General features: G+C 37.0%; 1 protein-coding gene across 2 annotated transcripts in view; it reads right to left on the bottom strand.

Moving 5' to 3' along the window:
* The window catches only part of MANBA (mannosidase beta), a 112,243-nt gene that overhangs the window by 44,647 nt on the left and 44,318 nt on the right, over window positions 1–23,278 (bottom strand). For both annotated transcript variants that reach the window (XM_043571616.1, XM_043571625.1), the window contains exons 6-8: window positions 22,333–22,508; window positions 20,882–20,992; window positions 2,937–3,088 (exon numbers count right to left, since the gene is read on the bottom strand). In XM_043571616.1, coding sequence (XP_043427551.1) covers window positions 2,937–3,088; window positions 20,882–20,992; window positions 22,333–22,508 — 439 coding nt within the window. The remainder of the gene's footprint in view (window positions 1–2,936; window positions 3,089–20,881; window positions 20,993–22,332; window positions 22,509–23,278) is intronic.

Here is a 23,278-nt window from a genome sequence, read left to right as displayed (position 1 = left end):
GCCAAAGCCAGCTAGGAGAGGAACTTTGAAAAGCAAAAGAGGCAGTAAATTATCTGTGTCTATGTCTGGAGAATAATTTCACTTTCCTATGAAATTCAAGACGATATACACAGTTCATTTTTGTTTGCTTGTTTTAATTCTTTTTTAAGTTTATATTTAAATTCCAGTTAGGTAACATACAGTGTAATATTAGTTTCAGGAGTAGAATTTTGTGATTCATCACTTAATACAACACCCAGTGCTCATCACAAGTGCCCTCTTTAATACCCATCACCCATTTAACCCATCTCCCACCCACTTCCCTCCATCAGCCCTCAGTTTGTTCTCTATAGTTAAGAGTCTGTTTTATGCTTTGCCTCTTTTTTCCCCTCCACTTTCATCCGTTTTGTTTCTCAAATTCCACATATGCATGAAATCATACAGTATTGTCTCTGACTGACTTATTTTGCTCAGCAAAATATACTCTAGTTCCATCCACGTCATTTCAACTGGCAAGACTTCATTCTTTTTATGGCTCCTTAATATTCCATTATATATATATATATATATATATATATATATATATATATACACACACACACACACACACACACACACACACCACTTCTTTATCCATTCATCAGTCCATGGACATTGGAGCTCTTTCCATTATTTGGCTATTGTCGATAGTGCTGCCATAAACATTGGGGTGCATGTTTCCCCTTCGAATCAGTATTTTTGTATCCTTTGGGTAAATACGTAGTAGTACAACTGCTGGGTCATAGGGTAGTTCTAGTTTTAACTTTTTGAGGAACCTCAACACTGTTTTCCAGAGTGGCTGCACCAGTTTGCATTCCTACCAGCAGTGTAAGAGGGTTCCCGTTTCTCTGCATCATCACCAACACTTGTTGTTTCCCATGTTCTTAATTTTAGCCATTCTGACTGGTGTAAGGTAATATCTCATCGTAGTTTTGATTTGTATTTCCCTGATGATGAGTGACTTTGAGCATTTTTTCATGTGTCTGTTGGCCATCTGTATGTCTTCTTTGAAAAAGTGTCTATTCACGTCTTCTGCCCATTTCTTAACTGGATTATTTGTTTTTTCGGTGTTGAGTGTGAGGAGTTGAGTTTGATGGCAGATTTTGGATACTAACCCTTTATCGGATATCTCATGTGCAAATATCTTCTCCAATTCCAAAGGTTGCCTTTTAGTTTTGCTGATTGTTTCCTTCACTGTGCAGAAATTTCTTATATTGATGAAGTCACAATAGTTCATTTTTGCTTTTGTTTCCCTTTCCTCCAGAGATGTGTCTAGTAAGAAGTTGCTATGGCCGAGGTCAAAGAGGTTGCTGCCTGACTTCTCTAGGATTTTAATGGTTTCTTGTCTCACATTTAGGTCTTTCATCCATTTTGAATTTATTTATTTTTGTGTGTGCTATAAGAAAGTGGTCCAGTTTCATTCTTTTGTACATTGCTGTCCAGTTTTCTCAACATCATTGGTTGAAGAGACTGTCTTTTTTCCATTGGATATTCTTTCCTACTTTGTCGAGGATTAGTTGATCATACAGTCGTGAGTCCATTTCTGGGCTTTCTTTTTCTTTTTTCTTTTTGTATACATTTTATTGAAATTCTAGTTAGTTAACATACAGTATCTTGTTAGTTCCAGGTTTATGATATAGTGATTCAGCACTTAAGTACAATACCCTGGAGCGCCTGGGTGGCTCAGTCAGCTAAACATCTGACTTCAGGTCAGGTCATGATCTCACATTTCTTGATTTCAAAAATAAATAAACATTAAAACATTTTTTTAATTATAAAAAAAGTACAACACCCTGTGCCCATCACAAGTGCCCTCTCTAATACCCATCAACTATTTAATCCATGAGTCCACCCACGTCTCCTCTGGTAACCAACCATCAGTTTGTTCTCTATAGTTGAGAGTCTGATTCTAGGTTTGCCTTTCTCTATCTTTTTGTTTTGATTTTTTTTTCTTGTTTCAAGTTTTTATTTAAACTCTAGTTGGCTAACATATAAAAGAATATTGGTTTCAGTAATAGAATTTAGTGATTCATCACTTATATATAGCACCAGTGCTCATCCCAACAAGTGCCCTCCGTAACATCCCTCATCCATCCAGCCCATCCTCCTCCCCTCCAGCAACCCTCAGTTTGTTCTCTATAGTTAAGAGTCTGTCTTACAGTTTGCCTCTCTCTCTCTCTCTCTCTCTCTCTCTCTCTCTCTTTTTTACACAGTTTAAAATAAAAGCAAATTACTACAATTTTTGGCAAATTCTAAACACCGAATAATATGCTACAATGCATATTTATCCATATGTAAGTAAGTTAAATGTGTTTATTCTCACTTCACAAAGTTCATTTTTACTATCACAAAGCTTATAATCACAATCAGGAAATATTTTCTTGTAAGTGCTATTCTCAAAGCTTCAGATAAACACTTTACATTTTTTTTCTAGATTTAAATTTGTAAAGTTTTTAATGTTCTTTTTATTAAGGTAAAAGTAAAAGAATATGCAAAGAGCTCAGAATGAAGAGGTAAATATGGGTTTCCATTTTTAAAAAGAATGCACAGAAGTATTTAAGGTTTTTGTATTTTTAAAAAAAGCCAAATTTAATCATTTTTTTTCCAGGAACTAACTATCCAAAATGTGCACGAGACACTTTCTTGTTCCTCCAGAGGAAATATATAATAGTTTTTAAAAATTGGATGGTTTCAGCAGTCTCTAGTAGTTTAGCTGTTAAGACTATCTATAGCTCATGAGAGTTGAATATATGATTTAAAAATCCTTTCCATTCTAAAGTTTCCACCATCCCAGAATTCTGTCTTTTCTCTGAGTTCCTTTCACTGGAACCAAAGAAAGTAAAAAAAATTAGTAACTCTTTAGCTTTGTGGGACCGTTAATAAAAAGAAAAAGAAGAAACAAAAAAACAATAACTTACAAGTCAGAGGTTACTCGATCCTGGAACGAATCTGCTGGGATCCAGTTTGAGCCTTTCAGAAATATGGGCAATCCATTAATTTTGAAGTAGAAACTCAGACCTGGAGACCCTTCAATGGACTCTTCTATAAGTTCCACTGTCCTAAAATAAACCTATTATGAACAAAATTAACTACTCAATATCAAATTGAAAACATAAGCAAAAGAGGATTTTGGAGGGTTTTTTATGTTGATTTTATTCTTGAGAGAAAGAGAGAGAGTGGGAGCAGGGGAGGGGCACAGAGAGAGGGAGACACAGAATCTGAAGGAGGCTCCAGGCTCTGAGTTGTCAGCACAGAGCCTGACGCTGGGCTTGAACTCATCAATCATGAGATCATGACCTGAGCTGAAGCTGGATGCTTAACCCACTGAGCTACACAGGACCCCCAAAAGAGATTTTTTTGAAAAGGAAAGCAAACTTTTGAACAATTTACATGAAAATAATTTAATGTTAATTTCCTGTTTGCTATGAGGCACTTAATGTGGAAATGCACATTTCAGAAAAAAAAAAAAAAAAAAAATATATATATATATATATATAAATTATCACCAGATTCTGTAAATCTTTTAATAGAAAAAATATAGAAACTATTAAAGAGGAAATACATTCTAGTCTTCCTCATGAAATAAACATTTGTAATTATATCAAAAGAAATATAAACAAAAACATATTTCACAAAAATGGGGGAGGAAATCCCACCAGTTAAACTGATGCATCTTTGACTGAAAAAACACATTCTCAGGCACCTGAGCGTCTGACTTTGGCTCAGGTCATGATCTCGTGGTTCATGGGTTCGAGCCCCACATGGGGCCCACTGCTGTCAGCACAGGGCCCGCTTTAGATCTTCTGTCCCCCTCTCTCTCTGCCCCTTCCCTGCTTGTGTGCTCTCAAAAATTATAAATAAATCTTTAAAAAAATTTTTTAAAAAGAAAGAAAAACACATTCTCATTTCAGTGTTGTTAAAATGTGTCCAAATGTGCATCTTAGAATCAAAGACATTCAGCACAAAGTATTTCACAATTTAACAACTTTCCAATCTTAATGGCACATTAGTGCACATTAATAGTGATTTGTTAAAGGGCAATGTAATTGTAACTAATTATCACATTAAACCCAATGTTTGAGAGAGCTCTGGAGATGCGCAGTTCCAACCAGAAGACGGAACAGGAACACACCCTGCAATGTTATAATTGCAATGTGAGAGGAAGCTGAGACCTTTGTCCCTGTGACGCTTTAGCCAGGTTTTCCCATAGTTAAGCTGGAGCAGTAATACCCTAGATAGGGAAGGTTGATGTTCTCATCCAAATCTTCATTCCTTCCAGTCATAAACTGGATCAAGGAATAAGGAACTTGATTCTACACCAACAAAGTCTAGCCTTGAACCAAGATTGTGTATTTCCTCTCTAATTTTAATTAATTAATTAATTAATTTCATGAAATAAAAGTGCCCACCATTCTTCCACTTTCTTACCCTTGCCATTATTAATATGACATGACAAAGTGATAAGAGTTAACTTTATGAGAAGACACAGAATAAGTCTTAGCTGAGGAAGATCTTGATGTGGAATTACCAATACCTGCTTTAGGGTTGCAAAATGTAAAAAGTGTACAATGATTTTCACAGATAACATAGATCCAAACATCTAGAACAGTAGTTCTTTACATGTGGCCAGGGACAAGGGGATCCCCGGGCATCCTGCAGGGGGTCCTTGTGTTCAAAACGATCTTCATAGTAAACCTAAAACATCATTTGCCTTTTTCACTGTCACTCTCTTTTGACTGTATGATGGAATTTTCCAGAAGCTATATGTGTGTGATGACATCATCACTCTGTTGGTCAATGGAATGCATGCTTGCATACTCTGGTGTGTTCTAATTCTACAGTAGAGGTCTAGTATATAAAGTGTGTTTTGGGGTGCCTGGGTGGCTCAGTTAGTTAAGCGTCCAACTCTTGATTTCAGCTCAGGTCATGATCTCACGGTTCGTGGGATCCAGCCCTGCCTCCAGCTCCACAGTGACAGCACATAGCTGCTTGGGATTCTCTTTCTCCCTTTCTCTCTGCCCCTTCCCCCTTCATGCGTGCACACGCACATGCTCTATCTCTCTCAAAACAAATAAATAAACTTAAAAAATAAAACTCGTTTTAAAAATTAAAAAAATAAAAAGATGTGTTTTCAGAGATTAACTCCATTTGTTCTCAGCTTCTACTGTGTTATTAGTAGCGGTGTCTGGTTATTTCTACTATAATCTCTGTAACCTACTGTCGTTCAATAAATTCTTCTTTTGAATCTCAAAGTTTCCCTTGCAAGCTACACGGAAATGCAAAAGGATTAGGTACCTTTTTAAAATTTATTTCACAGTGGTATTTTAAAATTTTCAAATGAAAATAAATTTTAATTGAAACTCATTTTAGAGTTCAATGTTTTATTTTATTCTAAAAAATTATTTATAATACACTTTTTCTTAAGGATGAATTGAGATTAGACAGGAGAGTCTCTTTTGTTGTGCCCTACAATGTGCAGACAGCACAACCAGAAGTTAACAGATTAAAGTTTACACCAGCAGAGCTATCTGGTATTTTTGTAACCAGAGGTGTATTTACTGTAACTGACAGAAGACAGAAACACATTTTTTTTAATGTTTATTTATTTTGAGAGAGAGAAAGAGAGACAGTATGAACAGGGGAGGGGCAGAGAAAGAGAGAGAGAGAGAGAGAGAGAGAGAGAGAGAGAGAGAATCCTAAGTAGGCTCTGCGTTGTCAGTGCAGAGCCCCACGTGGGGCTCAAACTCATTAACCATGAGATCGTGACCTGAGCCAAAATGAAGAGTTGGACACTTAACCGACTGAGCCACCCAGGCACCCCAACAGAAACACTTTTGAACAACCCTCCTCTTCTATATGACAAAATGATTTTCAGTAATAATAACGAAATGAAATAGTGATAATATCCAAAAAAGAAATGCAGATACTAAAAGTTTTCTTTTATTTAACTTTATATGAACAATCATGCCATTTTTAAATAAAATAAATATTAGAGTATAAAAAAGGAAAAGTAATGGATTCATGTATTTGATTATGTTAATGTGTTTTTATTTTTATTTTCCAACGTTTATTTATTTTTGGGACAGAGAGAGACAGAGCATGAACGGGGGAGGGGCAGAGAGAGAGGGAGACACAGAATCAGAAACAGGCTCCAGGCTCTGAGCCATCAGCCCAGAGCCCGACGCGGGGCTCGAACTCACGGACCGCGAGATCGTGACCTGGCTGAAGTCGGACGCTTAACCGACTGCGCCACCCAGGCGCCCCTGTTAATGTGTTTTTAAAAAAGTAAATAATGTATCTGTATATTGGTTCATTATAGAAATGAATAATATTTGCCATTTTGAGTCTTAACTTCTAAACATGTCAAGAACTTTGTCGAAATTGATCTTCTTTGTATGTATATGTTTTATAAAGGCTATAGCCAGATTTGTCAATCTATCCTTGCATAGTTGATAGAAAAACACCTTTTATAATTTAATTTAGAAATGTGTTTTCTTTTTTTTAATTTTAAATTATTACTATTTTTTTTTATTTGAGAGAGAGAGAGCACAAGTGGGGGAGAGGGGCAGAGGAAGAGAGAGAGAGAGAGAGAGAGAGGAGAGAGAGAGAGAGAGAGAGAATTTTAAGCAGTCTCCACACTTGGTGTGGAGCCCAAAACAGGTCTCAATTCCAAAACTCTGGGATCATGAACTGAGCCAATATCAAGAGTCAGATGATTAGCCAACTGAGCCACCCAAGCACCCCTAGAAACATGTTTTTTCAAATGAAGCCCAAAATATACAAATATTTTGGGCAAGTATTAGACATAAAGGCAAGTTTGACAGAGATTCATAAAAGTTCCATTTCTCATTAAATCCCAAAAAATGCAGTAGTACCCATGCCTTTGTTTATTTAGATCCACTCAAAGTGTTTACAAATGCTTCTGGAGTGAAAAATTTCCACTTCCCAAGTATGTCTTCTGAAAGTAACAGAATTAGAGAGAATGGCTGAATGATAGTGAACACAGACATTATTTGATCCATGGCTTTAGAACAACTGTCCAGTTCTTGGTGAAAATGATTGGGCTAGGGGCACCTGGGTGGCTCAGTCCGTTAAGGGTCTGTCTGACTTCGGCTCATCTCGCAGTTCGTGAGCTCAAGCCCCACGTCAGGCTCTGTGCTGACAGCTCAGAGCCTGGAGCCTGCTTCAGATTCTGTGTCTCCCTCTCTCTGCCCCTCCCCTGCTCGCTCTCTCTCCCTCTCTCTCTCTCCCTCTTTCTCTCAAAAATAAACATTAAAAATTTTTTTTAAAGAAAAGAAAATGATTGGGCTATTCAACATTGTTATTTTGCTTTGTAAGACTAGAATCTTTTGTTGTTTCTCTTGACACTCTTCTTCAGAATTTGATTTTTTTTTCTATGTAAATGTTCATTTCCTTGCATTTTTTTGTTGCATAGTAAATAGGCTTTGCCTTTCTGTGCACTCCAAAGAAAAGTTTGAAAGCTTGGTATTTCACTGTACATTGTTCAAGGCAGATTCTGGCTATCTGAAAATATGTTTGTATCTGATTAACCTCATCTAAACTTCTATACGGGGGTGGGGGGGGTGGGGGCTGGAGATGACTGAAAAGGGAAAAACTGCGGTAGCCAAGAACATAATCTGAGCTGATTCTCATTTGTCCACATTTCTTTGTGTCACACAGTACTTCCAAGTTGAGATCAACTTTTCAAAATTTACTGTGCCCTAGCTTCATAATGAGCATTCCATCTTGTCTAGGAAAGACTTTCTGTAGCTTTTTCCAACAATGAGGTGAGATTAAAAAGAATGAGCAAAATTTTTCCAAAGTCCCAGAAAACATCACACATGAAGAAATCTTTCCAAAAAAGAAAATTCCACAAGGTTGAAAGAATGATTTCCAGAAGACAGAAATAAAATCTGAGATCAATCTGTTTGATTTTTGTATGAATTCCGCTGTGAATACTGGCCAGATATGCAGCACTCTTATTTTGCTGACCACAACAGAGGTTTATGAAACAACCATCCAGTTGTTTCAAGATACCTTCTGTGAGTTCAGCTGCAGTCTTTCCAGAAACAGAAGAAGGACTTCTTTACTTCAACTCTTACCACCTTTTACACAGCAAATCTGATTACCTGACATATTTAATTTCTATGAAACATCTGAAGTGCTATCAACAAAGAAATCCAAGGTATGTGGGGTTTTTGTTTCATATCTGCCACAACTAAAGCACACCACTGGTGTCATGTTTCACTTTGATTCTTTCTTTAATTTTAAAACAATTAACAACAAATCAAGAATTTCAATTCCAGAGACATTAAGATTAGTAAAATATTTCATATATGAATTCAAATATGCACTTACCGAGCAAAATATTACATACTGCACATCACAGTTCACACTGTCCTCTAAGTTTTTTTTTTAAAACATAGGTTATTTTTTTAGAGCAGTTGAGATCCCTAACAAAATTGAGCGGAAGGTACAGAAACTTCCCATATCCCCCTTTGCCCCCAAAATGCACGGCCTCCCCCATTGCCAGCATCCTCCACTACAGTGGTACAGTGGTACATTTGTTCCAACTGATGAACCTGGGCTGACACATCATTATCACCCAAAAACCATACGTTACATCATACTTCACTCGTGGTGCGTTACACTGTATAGGTTTGGACAAACGTGTAACTTGACATGTATGTATCATCACAGTATCATACAGAGTCTTTCACTGCCCTCACAATCCAGTATGCTTCACCTATTCATTGGTCCCTCCTCTTCACAGCCCCTGGCTACCACTTATCTTTTCACTGCCTCCAAAGTTTTGTCTTTCACAGAATGTCATATACTTGGAGTCATACCATATGTAGTCTTTTCAGATTGGCTTCTTAAGCTTCCTCCAAGTCTTTTCAGGGCTTCCGAGCTCATTTCTTTTCAGCATTCACTAATATTCCACTGTCTGGATCCACCAGGTCTATTTACCACCTCACTGACTAAAGGACACCTTGACTGCTTCCAATTTTGGACAATTAGGAATAAAGCTGCTGTAAACATCTATGTACAGATTTTGTGTGGACGTAAGTTCTCACTCATGTAGGTAAATACTGAGCAAATTGATTGCTGGATCCTATGGTAGGAGTATGTTTAGTTTTGTAAGAAACTACCAGACTGTGTTCCAAAGTGACTGGCTGGACCATTCTGCATCCCCACCAGCACGAATGAGAGTTCTTGTTGCTTCACATCCTTGTCAGCACTTAGAATTGTTAGTGTTCCAGGTTTTGGCCGTTCTAATAGGTGTGCAGTGCCATCTTGTGTTAATTTTCATTTCCTGATGACATGTGATATGAATAACTTTTCATATACTTATTTGTCATCTGTATCTCCTCATTGGTGAGGTTTCTGTTAAGGTCTTTGGCCCATTTTTTAATTGAATTATTTTCTTACTATTGAATTTTAAGAGTTCTACCTGGATATATTTTTAAAGTTTATTTATTTATTTATTTATTTATTTATTTATTTATTGGGAGAAAGAGACAGAGCACGCACCCGTGCAAGTGGGGGAGAAGCAAAGAGGAGAGAGAGAATCCCAAGCAGGCTTTGCACTGTCAGCGCAGAGCCTGATGCGGGGCTCAAACCATGAACTGTGACATCATGACCTGAGCTGAAATCAAGAGTTGGATGCTTAACCAATTGAGCCACCCAGGCGCCCCTTTCCTGTATTTCATGTAACAAGATATATCTTTTACAACTATTTTCTCCCATCTGTGACTTGTCTTCTCATTCTCTTGACATTGTCTTTGGCAGAGCAGAAGTTTTTAATTTTAATAAAGTTCAGCCTATCAATTATTTCTATTTACAACTTTAAGCATAAAAGTAAAACTCCAAAAAGGTCACACTAAAGTAACTTATGCTGAGTTTTTTCTTTTGATAATCACTATGCTATTGCTGTTTCTAATCTACTTCTAAATGCAATATGTAATAAGACAGGGACTGAGGGTATAAACTATGTGCACAACTATTTTAAACTGTTATAAACTTACTTTCAAAATGACTATATGCAGCAGAGTCTCCATGAACCTGGGGACAACTATATCACTAAGAGTTCTCCAAATTTACTTCCATGTAGAATATAACATTTATTAAAGGGTTAATAATAAAAATGTGCTAAATTGAAGCATACATATATGTTATTGAAACTCAAGAACAATCGCACAGATGGGTAAAACTTAGACCAACAAAACATTTTGTGGGGAGGAGTATTTAATCACTGACATTATATAGAATTGTCAGACATACTACTAATAAAATATAGGCCAATCTGTAGTCTACACATAGTGTACCCACTTAACTGCCTGCAGATAGTTAGCAGGGCTAACTGCTCCCATTGCCCAGCTTGGATAAGCCACTGCCCATAGCCATTTTGGAAATGTTTAACTAAAATTCGACAGGAAGAAAGACAAAAGGGAAATGTACTGAGATGAACAGTGTCCTTCAAAATTCCTGTCACTCAGAAATTCAGAATGTGATCTTATTTGGAAATATGGTCTTTACATATATAATTAGTTATTAAAATGAAATTTTACTGGATTAGGATGGGCCTTAATCCAATGGCTGGCATCTATGTAAGTAAAGCAGAGACACACGTGGAGAGAAGGCCATATGATGACAGGGGCAGAGATTGAAGTAACACATCTACAAGCCAAGAAATGCCAAAGATTACCTACAACCACCGGAAGCCGGAAGAGGCACGGAAGGAACATGGCCTGCCAACATCTTGATTTTGGAATTCTAGCCTCCAGGATCGTGAGAAAGTTAAGTTATTTTTGTTCTAAGCTATTCCATTTGTTATGGCTGCCCTAGGGAACAGAGGACATACAGAAGGAGACACACTTGACAATCTCTGTGACTTCTCTGTATTGATCAGAAGTACAGAGCGGTCAGAAATATAGCGTGATTATTCTGATTTCCCTATTTTTTTGGCTATGTACTTTTAAGGACTTTAGAGAGCCAAGAGCAGCACTTAGAAAGAAAAAGAAAGAAATCTCACTGGCATTGTGCTCTCTTTCTGCCCTGTAGATACTGCAAAGATGAAACTGGGAACTTAAGAAACAAAGAACAAAGCAAAGTTTGAAAAAAGAAGAGAGAGGAATAAATTTCCATTATTTTTCTAATTATACTAGCTAGAGGCAATCATTAACCTCTTCTTGCTTGGGAAATATGCAATGCAATTTCTAATTGTGGAATACATATTATTACATTATTTTTTCTATTTCCCTACAATAATTTAATTGGAGAATTTTGATGCCAGGTCAAATACAAACAACTACCTTCTGTTGCTTTTAGCAAGAAGATTTAGTTTTGGGGGCAAATACATGGGAGAATCTTATAAAATACAGTAAATCTTGGTTTGCAAGCATAATTTCATTCTGGGAACATGCTTGTAATCCAAAGCACTTGTATGTCAAAGCGAATTTCAAGAACCATTGGCTCAGTTGTGATCATGGGACATTTGGCATCACTTACTGCTCATATCGCAAGGCATCACTCGTTCATCAAACTAAAATTTATTAGAAATGTTTGCTCATCTGGGGGAACACTCACAGAACAAGTTACTCACAATCCAAGGCTTTACTGTAAATTATGCTAAAGAGAAATATCAACTAATTGATTTCCTATTTTTCCAGAAAGGCAAACCATGGTAGCCCTTCAAAAATACTTATTGTGCCTTTAACACATATTAGGCAGGTAATTCAAGTATAATCAATTTGTAGGATAAAAATAATCAATTAACCTGGGCATAAAATGGCAAAACAGTGATTAGGAAGATTTTTTTATTCCATTTACCCCGAGCAGCCTCCCCCACTACACTTATATACAAAACTTTCTTTGTTAAAAGAAAGCTGACTCCACCAGACTTGCATTCTAGGGTCCGTTTGAAAGGACTTGTTGGACAGAATTTATAATATCACAACACTTATCTTTTTATTTTTTAATTTATTTTTAAAGGACCTGCTACTTTTTTTTATAATACATACTTACAGTATGTGCCTCAAAGTTACTTCTTTCAACAATGAAAAAAAATTTTTTTCAGTCATCAAGATACACTTTCCTGTTCACAAAGAAATGTAGTCCCTTTTTTTTTTTTAATTTTTTTTAACGTTTTATTTATTTTTGAGACAGAGAGAGACAGAGCATGAACGGGGCAGGGGCAGAGAGAGAGGGAGACACAGAATCGGAAGCAGGCTCCAGGCTCCGAGCCATCAGCCCAGAGCCCGATGCGGGGCTCGAACTCACGGACCGCGAGATCGTGACCTGAGCTGAAGTCGGACGCTTAACGGACTGACCACCCAGGCGCCCCGAAATGTAGTCCCTTCTTACGAGATCCAGTCCATCTCTGCTGCATTGGCCATATCCACAATTTGTAACTCCCCCAACACCTTTTGCCTAAGTCAACTGCGCTGCTGTCTTGGGACATACTCAGTAAATAAAAAATTAAAATGTGTATGTCTAACCTCAATGGAAGAGAGACAAGAAAGATATAAAACTAAAGCAAGACAGATTTCAATGAGATATTTTAAAAATCGGAATAGTTTTACATAAGGCAAGCCCAGGATACAAACGGAACCATCAGAATATAAGAGTGAGAGAGGTGAGATAAGGAGGAGCCAATAATGAGAAAAAAAAAAGTCCTGCTACAAAAGCTAGTGTTGGGGAGCATGTGGGCATGTGGAGTAAAAGTGAAATATAAGCACTCTGGAAGGCACGTTTACATGCTCGATCAGAGCTGACCTACACATGCCCTATGATCCAGTGATACCACTTCCAGCAGAAATGCTGTTGGGAGCATATGTGCTCCGACTGATAATCAATAGTGTTCATAGTAGCATTGTTCAGAGTAGCCAAAATTGGAAACTACCTAAATTTCAAGAGCAGAATGTATAATACAATGAAATATCATACACCAATATAAACAAACTATAGCTGCACACAACAACCTAGGTAAATGTCACAAATATAATGTTGAGCCAAATTAGCCAAACACAAAAGAATACACGCTATGTGGTTCTATGTACACAGGCAGACAAAAAATAAACGATAGTGTCAGAAGGCAGGACAGTGGATCTTTGGGAAGGAGGAAGGGGCAGTGATTGGAGAGGCTCACAGAGGGTGGGGGGAGCTTCTGAGGTGCTAGCAATGCTCTATTTGTTGATCAGGATGACTGTTCTTTTTCTAATCATTCATTAAGCATTTCACATATGTTCTGTGTATTTTTCTATATATGTGTCATACTTCACGATAAATAGAAAATAAAAGAAATTCCAATCCGACAGCATGGATGGGTATTATGTGTGTTTTTTAATGTTTATTTAATTTTGAGAAAGAGAGAGACAGAGAGACAGAGCACGAGCTGGGGAGGGGCAGGGAGAAAGGGAGACTCAGAGTCTGAAGCAGACTCAAGGCTCTGAGCTGTCAGCACAGAGCCTGACATAGGGCTCGAACTCACCGACTGCAAGATCATGACCTGAGCCAGTCAGAGGCTTAACCAACTAAGCCAACCAGGCGCCTGGAGGGCATTATGTTAAGTGAAATAAGTCAGATAGAAAAAGACAAATACCATATGATTTCACTTACATGTGGAATCTAAAGAACAAAGCAAACTAAAGCAGAAACAAACCCGTAAATACAGAGAACAAACTGATGGTTGTCAGTCAGGAGGGGGTGTGAGGTTGGGCAAAATGGGTGGAAGGGGAGTGGGAGGTATAGGCTTCCACTTATGGAATAAGTATGTCGTGGGCATAAAAAGCACAGCATAGGGAATATAGTTAATGGTATCGCAATAGTGTGGCAGATGGTAGGTACACTTGTGAGCATAGTTGTCCCATCACTATATTGTACACCTAAAACTAATGTAACATTGTGTGTCAACTATTCTTCAATTAAAAACAAAGGAGAAAAGAAAAGAAGTCCCACTCTGACATACTCCCACCACATAAAAGCTGGGAAGAAATAAGACTGAGATTCCTGCCAAGACACAGATAATGATGGCAAGTAGCTATCAAATTCTTTGCTTGTTGAAACACTGGTAAGTCTGAAACCATCCGAAAACATAAAGAACTTTAGGACTGGCAAGATACCGAATTCCCTGTAAGAACTACCCTGGAAACAAAGGTGAATCAGGTATTATCTCTCAATTTCCAAATCTGTCACTAATCTATACTTACAATCTAAATTTCAAAAACAAACGCCGATTCCTGAAACTTCCAAAGAGCTCAAATTTTTGTTTCCTTCTAGTTTCCTCTTTTGGGCAAGCACAGAATTGTGGCGAGGCACAAAGATCATCTGATCCAACTTCTACCTTCCAAGCCAAGTGAACAAATAGTCATAAATACTCTTCAAAGTCCCCACTGCAAATGGATGCTGAGGTGTTTGTTCCTCAGTTGCTCATTCTAGCGTGCACAACCTTGACCACCACATAACCTCTCCTGTGGGTGACCTTGGTCTCATGTGCTCTACCTTAAGTTTGCTTCGTTCTTCACCTCTATCCTATTACAGTGAATGAAAAATTTCATAAATAACAAGTTACAGAATTGGCAAACATGTCCTCAGCTCTACTCTTCATTTTAACGTTCAAGTATTCTCAGATTTGGCCACCAGGAGCACATTAAACTGGTTCCTGGGTCCTTCTGACTTATCCCATCATTGTTGAGTACCTTCTTACTTTGTAGTGCAGCAAGATATTTTAAGTGCCAGCCCCAGCATTACTCAGCTCTCCAAAGAGCCCTGATCCCTTTAAGTAGACAGCTTTACCAAGATCTGAACACTAGCTCTGTTGATTGTTACTATAGCACCACTGTTAACAGTACCTGTGGGAAGGCCTGGAAAGAGCTAGGAAATGTGTGTGTGTGTGTGTGTGTGTGTGTGTGTGTGTGTGTGTGCGCGTGTGTGGTGTGTCTGACTGAAAATAAACACACACACATGCATTTACATCTATATTTATTTCTATTATTATCTATGTATGCTGAAAATCATGAGTTTACACTATTAGCTCCAATTCCAACCCATTCTAGCTTTTCTCTTTTCTGTATCTATACCACCTTCCTCCATCCATGAAAAAGCTGGATCTCAGTAGTTCAATATACCTACTTATGTGCACACTCTCCTGTAGGTAACCAATCTTCTGACCCCAACTGGCCATCATTAACACTTGGCTCAGGTGTGGGTCCCACACCATTTCTAAGAGTCTCCTATACTCACCGGCTCTACTTCCTCACCTTGAGTCATTTTTTGACCCACCGCAATCTGACTTCCATTCTGGTCAGGTCTTGCAGTCATTTCCTTATTACCAAATCCAAAGAATATTTCTTACTCCTTTTCCAACTTGAGTTCCTTATAGCATTTGACACTCTTTGAACATACTGTCTTCCTCTGGCTTCTGTGACTCCCCCCTCAATTGGTTTTGCTTCTACTTCTTTGGTCATTTCTTCTTCAATTCCTTTATGGGCTTCTTTTCTCCTCCCACATTTAATTACCATGATTCCCTGGGGTTTTGTCTTAGCACTCCTCCCCATGCAGTCCCCAAGTAGCTCATCCCCTCCCATGGCTAAAATGAACTTATTCATTTTATACATCTTATAAGATGACTTATACATCTCTGTCTTTAATCCACATGTAATTCCTAAGATTCAGACCTATATAATGAAATGCCCATCAAATGTTACTCCTTGGCTATCTCTCAATCACTCCATACAAAACACATCTAACACAGAAATAATTTCCACTCCATCCCATCTCTCAAACCTCTTCTTTCTGAGTAATTGAGTTCAAAGAACATAAATACAACCTGTTCAGTGGGCCAAACCAACAACTTAAGAACTATTCTTTCTTTTTTTTTAAGTGTATTTATTTTGGGAGAGACAGAGAGAGACAGGGAGAGAGGAGAAAGAGCAGAGAGAGAGAGAGACAGAGAGGGAAAGAATCCCAAGCAGGCTCCACACTGTCAGCACAGAGCCCAAACTGTGAGATCATGACCTGGGCCAAGATCAAGAGTTGGGAGCTTAACCAACTGAGCCACCCAGGCGCCCCAAGAACCATTCTTAATTCATTCTTCTCTCCCATTCCCACATCAACAAGTCTGATGGTATCAACTCCTAAATCCCTCTCAAACTTATTTCCTCAGCAATTCTGTAGACTGAGACATCATCATTTTGGGCCTCAATCACCATCACAGTCTTCTAACTGGCCCCTCATTCTTGTCATTCTTCCAATCTGATCTGCACAATCTTTGTAAAGCAAATATCATTATGGCTCTTTCCTTAAAACCCTTCAGAGAATTCCCACTGCCCTGAGGGCAGCCCAGTTCCTTCACATGGCTTACTAGGCCCTACGTGATCTTGCCTTAGCCTACCTTTATGATACCATCTCCTGTTCTACTTTAAACTCAAATGCAGCCACATTGAAATGACTTTCACCTCCAAAAACACACAATATTCCTTTGAGTCCCTGGGCCCTGACATATTCTTGTCCCTCTGCCTCTTTGCTACATTGCTTGGTCAAATTCTACTCATCCCTTAGACCATAGACATTACCTTCTCTGGAATCTCCCCAGAATGCTCCTGCTCTGTGCTTCTACAGTACTCCATATTTCTCTAGAATCCTTATTACACTTTATTGCAATTGCTTGCTTACTTATTTAATTTCCCAACCAAATTATTGGCTTTATTAAGGCTTCAGAGAGAAATGTCTTATTCGCTGCTCTATCACCAGAGCCTAGCAAAGTGGCTGAAACGCAGTAGATGCTCCCTAAGTTTTTAGTAATGAATGAGTCTCAAAAGTAACAAACTCTATAGCAGCCACAACTAAATGGTACACTTCACAAACACACATTAACACAGGCATGGGGAAACACATCTTCCTTCACTCCTGTTGCTGGTCAATTTAAAAAATGGCATCTTTAAATGTAATAAACAATATGCAACCATACCAGATTGAATGAAAAGAATTACTTCCCACAGTTAGAAAAGCACAGAAGTTCCTTTTCCTTCTCTAAAGTAAGTTGAAATGACTCATCATTTTTCACACTTTCGTGAAAATAACACACAACAAACTCAACATTTGAGGGAGCAGACATCTTCTACCAAAAGGGTTAGAATAAGCGTGAATGTTTTGGCCCCTTAGACAGCTCTAGGACATTCTCCCTATCTATGCTACAGACACACGCGCACACACACTCACATACACAGTGTCACAGGAAATATAGAGCATGATTAAACAAAGGAAAAATAGATAATGAGCCTTTAAAAGGTATATTTCCAAATTTAGCATGGTGTCTGGCCCAAAGGAAAGGTAACACCAAATGTGAGAGATGACACCAGAGCATAGCCCCACCCAACTCCAAACACCAAAGGTTGATGTTGGGGAAAGGAGAAAACCTATGAAGGGGATCAAGATTGCTACTACTTACTATACACTATTATAAGCCAGATTCAAGTAACTTCATCTTCACTGTCCTATTTTATATATAAAGAAATGGCACTTAAAGGACTAAATAAGTAGCCTACAGCTAATAAATACCAAAGTGTAGTTCTTTCCAGTCCTTAGTGCTGAAACCCAAACCAGGCAGGACCTAGTCATTCCTTTAAAGTCAAATTTTCTTTTCAATATCCTCTAGCCTCTACCATAAGGCTTATTCATAGATTTAGAAATAAAACAGATGGTTATGGCTTCAAGGGGAAATATTTTTATTGTATTTTTTTAATTAATGGTCCCTGACAGATGGGGGTGGGCAAGATTTCTCTCTACAGGTACTTTGATTGCAATACGTTGGAGTACAGGGGCTATTTTTCCCCATTGTCCTCTCTAAATAGCTCCAGTTTCAATCTTGACTCAATTTTGGAATTTTTAAAGTGATATGGAAAGGCATATAGTATGTGTGTGTGTGTATACACCCATATATATATAAATATATATGACCAATATAAGGTATGATGTATATGTACATATAATGTATGTATAATGACCTATATAAGATGTTTTGTTGTTGTTTTTTTATTTTAGAGAGATTTTATTTTATTTTTTACTTAGGGAGGGAGGGACGGAAGGAGGGAGGGAGACAGCATGAGTGGGGAAGGGGCTGAGAGAGAGGGACAGAGAGACTCTTAAGCAGATTCCATGCCCAGCAGGGATCCCCATGTAAGACTCCATCTCACAACCATGAGATCATGACCTGAGCTGAAACCAAGAGTCAGATGTTTAACTGACCAAGGCACCCAGGAGTCCCCAATATGTTTTAATTCTAAAAGCAGAACTCAAGTACACTGCTTTGGAAAAGGGATCCTGAGGCTCAACTATCATTTTGCCTTTCAGAATCAGAGAGGCTTGAGGACATAAAGCACACTGCAAAAGGGGAAATGGATGAAAGTGTATGCTCAATGGTCAGAATTTTAGTCCCCTTCTGCCACCAGACTCCCTGAATGGTAACAACCAATCTTATATTCCTCAGGCAAGAGAGTGGAGAATGTCCTCACTGGCAAAGCTAAACACACACACACACACACACACACACACACACACACACACAATGACGATCTATAGCTACTGACATGTGGGCACCACTACATGATAGAGCTAGGTTTCCACCTATATAATGAATATCGAACCTCATCTAGGATGTCTTATCTGCATTTTCGTGATTTAATCTTCAGAATGAATGGACACCAAGACAGAAACCAAAACAAATAAGAAAAATAAAGAAATACGGAAAACAAAACAATGCAGAGAAAACTTCAAAAATACTTATAGTAATAATTAATATTCCAAGAGAAATGAGAAAATATTATAATTATAAAATTAAAATAGGATGCAATTTAAAAATAAAAAACCTTTTTAGAAAATTTTTAGGTGATAACAAAAATAAAGTATCTAATTTTAAAAACTGAAAATAAAATTAAGTAAATCTCCCAGAAGACCAAATAAAAAGACAAGATGGAATGCAGAAGGGCATTGAGAATATTGCTCAATCCACAAGGTCCAATATCTGATTAACAGTTGTATCAAAAAAAAATAAAACAAAGATAATAAATGAAAAATTATAAAAGATATAATAAAAGAAAATTTCCAGGTTGAGTTTCTAGATTGGAAGTGCTCACAAGTATAACTAGCATAACAACAATAACAACAATAAAATCCACTCATTTTCAAATTTTTAAATTTTAGATTATCAGAAATAAATCCTAAAAGCTTCCAGAAGCAAACAAAAATAGTCCTATACAAGAAAACAACAATTAGAATGTAATTACATTTTAAAAACAAAATATTAAAAGCTAAAAGATAATGAAAAAATGTTTTCAAGATTCTGAAGGAAAATGATTTCCAACCTAGACTTCCATACACAGCCAAACTATCAAGTAACTGTGAAGACAGACTTTGTGTATCTGCATGCTTACAAGTTCTCCAAAATGTTATCTTCTACATACCCATTCTCAGGAATCTATCGGAGAAAGTATATCAGCAAAAGTGGAAAGTCAAATTAAAAAAAAGAAAAACATGGGTCCAAAGAAACAGAGTTCCATATTTAATCCAGAAGAAAAAAGAAGGGAATACTTAGAATTCCTAGAAGACAGATGAAGAAAATTCCAAGAATAATAATAAAAGGAAGTTCCAGGTCAACAGCTAAGTAGAAGTTCTAGAGAGTGACCAAGCAAGATCAGGGAGATGAAAAAAATGGCTCTAGGAGAGAGCGTTTTGGGAGATAGCAAAAATTAAAAGAATAATAATAGTAACAATAAACAAGGGATAGAACACCTAGTGAGTGTGACTAAATGTAAAAGGTATTTCAAATATGTCAGAAAGTTTGTACAGGATTTAGAGGAAGACAAAAGAAAAACAAAGCAACCGGTACATGAAGCAATTATTACTCTGAGTAATACAGAAAGTTGTACAAGAAAGGAAATATGATTTCAGCATACCATGTGATTCAGCTTTGAGTAGTATTTTCATAATATAATAACGTAAACACTGAATACTGAGTTAACAAAAATGGCCATTGGACAACACTGCGAGGGCAGAGGGAGGCAAAAATGTGTGTGTTGGGGGGCAGGCAGGGGTCATCAGAGAGAATCATGTAGAAGAGAAATATCCTCATCCTCTAGGTTTGAAGTCAATAGGCAATACATCAAACTGCAAAATTAGAAAACATCAGTAGAAGCATGTTATTTGGGAAAATAAAGATAAATAGAAGAAATAAGTAGAAGTTAAAAATGATTGATTCTGAGGAATAGAAAATAGGAATAGAAATAGGAAGAGCTGGGCAAAGGATTCTATTACTTTCTGGTAATATCTGAGCTTTAAAATTATTCATATGTGGGGCACCTGGGTGGCTCAGTCAGTTAAGCGTCCGACTTCAGCTGAGGTCATGATCTTGTGGTTCGTGAGTTCGAACTCCAATTTGGGCTCTGTGCTGACAGCTCAGAGCCTGGAGCCTGCTTCGGATTCTGTGTCTCCCTTTCTCTCTGCCCTTCCCCCACTCATGCTCTGTCTCTCAAAAAATAAACATTAAAAAAATTTTTAATTAAAATTATACATATGTATTACTTTGATATAATGTGCAATTTAAAAACAATAGAATATTTATATTATATATTATATATATTATATAATATTTATATTAAAATAATTTGTAAAGTCTAATCCATTTATAAATATATAAATATACACACAGAGAAGTTTTGGAATGCATATAACTGTTACTAGTGACTCTCTCTGAGTGATAAGGTTATAGGAGTTTTGCTGGTTTCTTCTTTTCCTACAAAGATTTGCATTGTTATTTTAACAAGAAATACACTTTTTCTTGACAAAATATTTTAAAGTATTTGCTTACCTTAGCTGATTTTTCAATACTTAAGCCTCCATCCAACTTAAAAAGAACTGTCATATTATATCCAGTCTGGTTTCCATGTCCATGAGGCCACCACGTTTCTACAGTAGCATTCTTTCAAGAAACAATTTAAGTCATTCTAAGTAATCTGTGGCATATTTTCAGCAAAATAATATAGTCATTCAGAACATTATATCAATGTATCATAGAGTCAAGCACAGAAATTCTAGATTCTATGTTATGCCAAATTATACCAACCCATAGATAATACTTAAAAATCAACAGGCTAGGGGTACCTGGGTGGCTCAATCAGTTAAGTGTCCAACTTCGGCTCAGGTCATGAACTCAGAGTTCATGAGTTCAAGCCCCATGTCAGGCTCTGTACTGACAGCTCAGAGCCTGAAGCCTGCTTCAGATTCTTGTCTCCCTCTCTCTCTGCCCCTTCCCCGCTCACACTCTCTCTCTCAAAAATAAATAAACATTTTTTAAAAATTAAAAAAAATCAACGTGCTAGGTGTTTAGCATGGATTAATATACCAAAAAGGAAAGGAAATAACAGAATAACATGGGTTATCAGAAAAACAATTCTTTTCATTTCTAATACTGAAGCTTATTTTATTTTGTATTCTTAACATTTAGAACTGGACTTTGAGGTTGACTCTCCTTTTAAGCCCAGAACTAGAAACTGTTTTGAGTTCTTACTGTATCCAAACAGTAACTGAATGTTGATTTACTCCATCCTATTCAGTTCACAATGATCAATTCCAGTAATAACAAAAGGAAAAAGAAAAGGAAAAAAAAACAGCCCACTTTTACTGGTGAAAGATCATGAGTTTAGAATTAAAATTCTGGGGGCGCCTGGGTGGCGCAGTGGGTTAAGCGTCCGACTTCAGCCAGGTCACGATCTCGCGGTCCATGAGCTCGAGCCCCGCGTCGGGCTCTGGGCTGATGGCTCGGAGCCTGGAGCCTGTTTCAGATTCTGTGTCTCCCTCTCTCTCTGCCCCTCCCCCATTCATGCTCTGTCTCTCTCTGTCCCAAAAAAATAAATAAACGTTGAAAAAAAAAAATTTTTAGAATTAAAATTCTGTTTGTAAAATAGCGCCAATATTCAAAATAATTTACAAGTACCAATTATAATCACTGTGTTTAAACATAATGCTTAGAATGTATTTTGGATTCAGGATGCCACAAACAGTGCAGAAAAGTTAAAACACAACACACTTGCCTTCTTGAGAGGAAAGGATGTCAAATCACATATTCTCCATTTTCTTAATCTTAAAATTTGGAAAAATCATTCCTTAGCTCATAACACACACACAAATATGAGAGGTTAAAAGTGAAGAAAAAATGGGAAAAGTACATTTTTCTTTCATACTCAGTCCCTTCTTTCTAGTCATTTCTTCTGAACAGTATTGCTCTTCATCTAGTGGTTCTGAGGAAGTACCATCATTCACCTTATTAATTTTCACAAATAGCTCAACAATCCTTTCCCCAGGTTGAAGTTCAATGCTGTACGTCTGCTGTGTTTGCAGTTTAGGAATGGCTACTATCACTTGACCAGAAATTGGCTTTGGGCTGACAACATCAAAAGAAGACTCTATTTCAAGATTCCACCCCTGGGTATGGTTATCTAAGACATAGAGAAAAAAAAGAAAAGAAACATATATATATATATACATATACATATATATACATATATATATAACACATATATATATGAATATATATATAAATAATATGCTAAGCATTATTGCTGCACTCCTTAGGATTCATTGAAGAAAATACTAAAGCAGCTTCTAAACTAGGAAGCATTCCACAGATGCTGTCATGATAAAAAGTTCAGTGGAAATTCTCATTTAATCTTCATTAATTCAGTTTTGGTTTTTTTTCATCATTCATTTTGAATAATAACCAATATTATAGATTTTATAGATACCTCTAAAAATGTTACAATCATAAGTCATAAAAAACTTGATAAATAGAATGTCACAAATGAAAATGTAACATAAATTTTCTAAGACTGATACATGTTTGCTCCTTTTTGTAAAGTAAAAATACAGTTTCTTAAGGCATATAATAAGATATAAACTTAGATGTAGTAGAATTAACCAAATGTGAAAAAACAGAGATACACAGTTGAGCCTTGAACAACATTGGTTTGACCTGCATGGGTACACTTATATGAGGATTTTTTTCAATAAATATATTGGAAAATGTTTTTGAGATTTGTGACAATTTGAAAAAACTCATAATTGAACCACATAGCTTAGAAATACAAAAAAAAGTTAGGCATTATTGTAAGAGTGCAGTATATAATACATATACAAAATATGTTTTAATCAACTATGTTATTGGTAAGGCTTCTGGCCAACACTAGGCTATTGGTAGTGAAATTCTGGG

Source organism: Prionailurus bengalensis, chromosome B1, assembly GCF_016509475.1.
Source record: "Prionailurus bengalensis isolate Pbe53 chromosome B1, Fcat_Pben_1.1_paternal_pri, whole genome shotgun sequence".
Lineage (NCBI taxonomy): Eukaryota > Metazoa > Chordata > Mammalia > Carnivora > Felidae > Prionailurus > Prionailurus bengalensis.
This window is presented reverse-complemented; position numbering and strand designations above follow the sequence as displayed.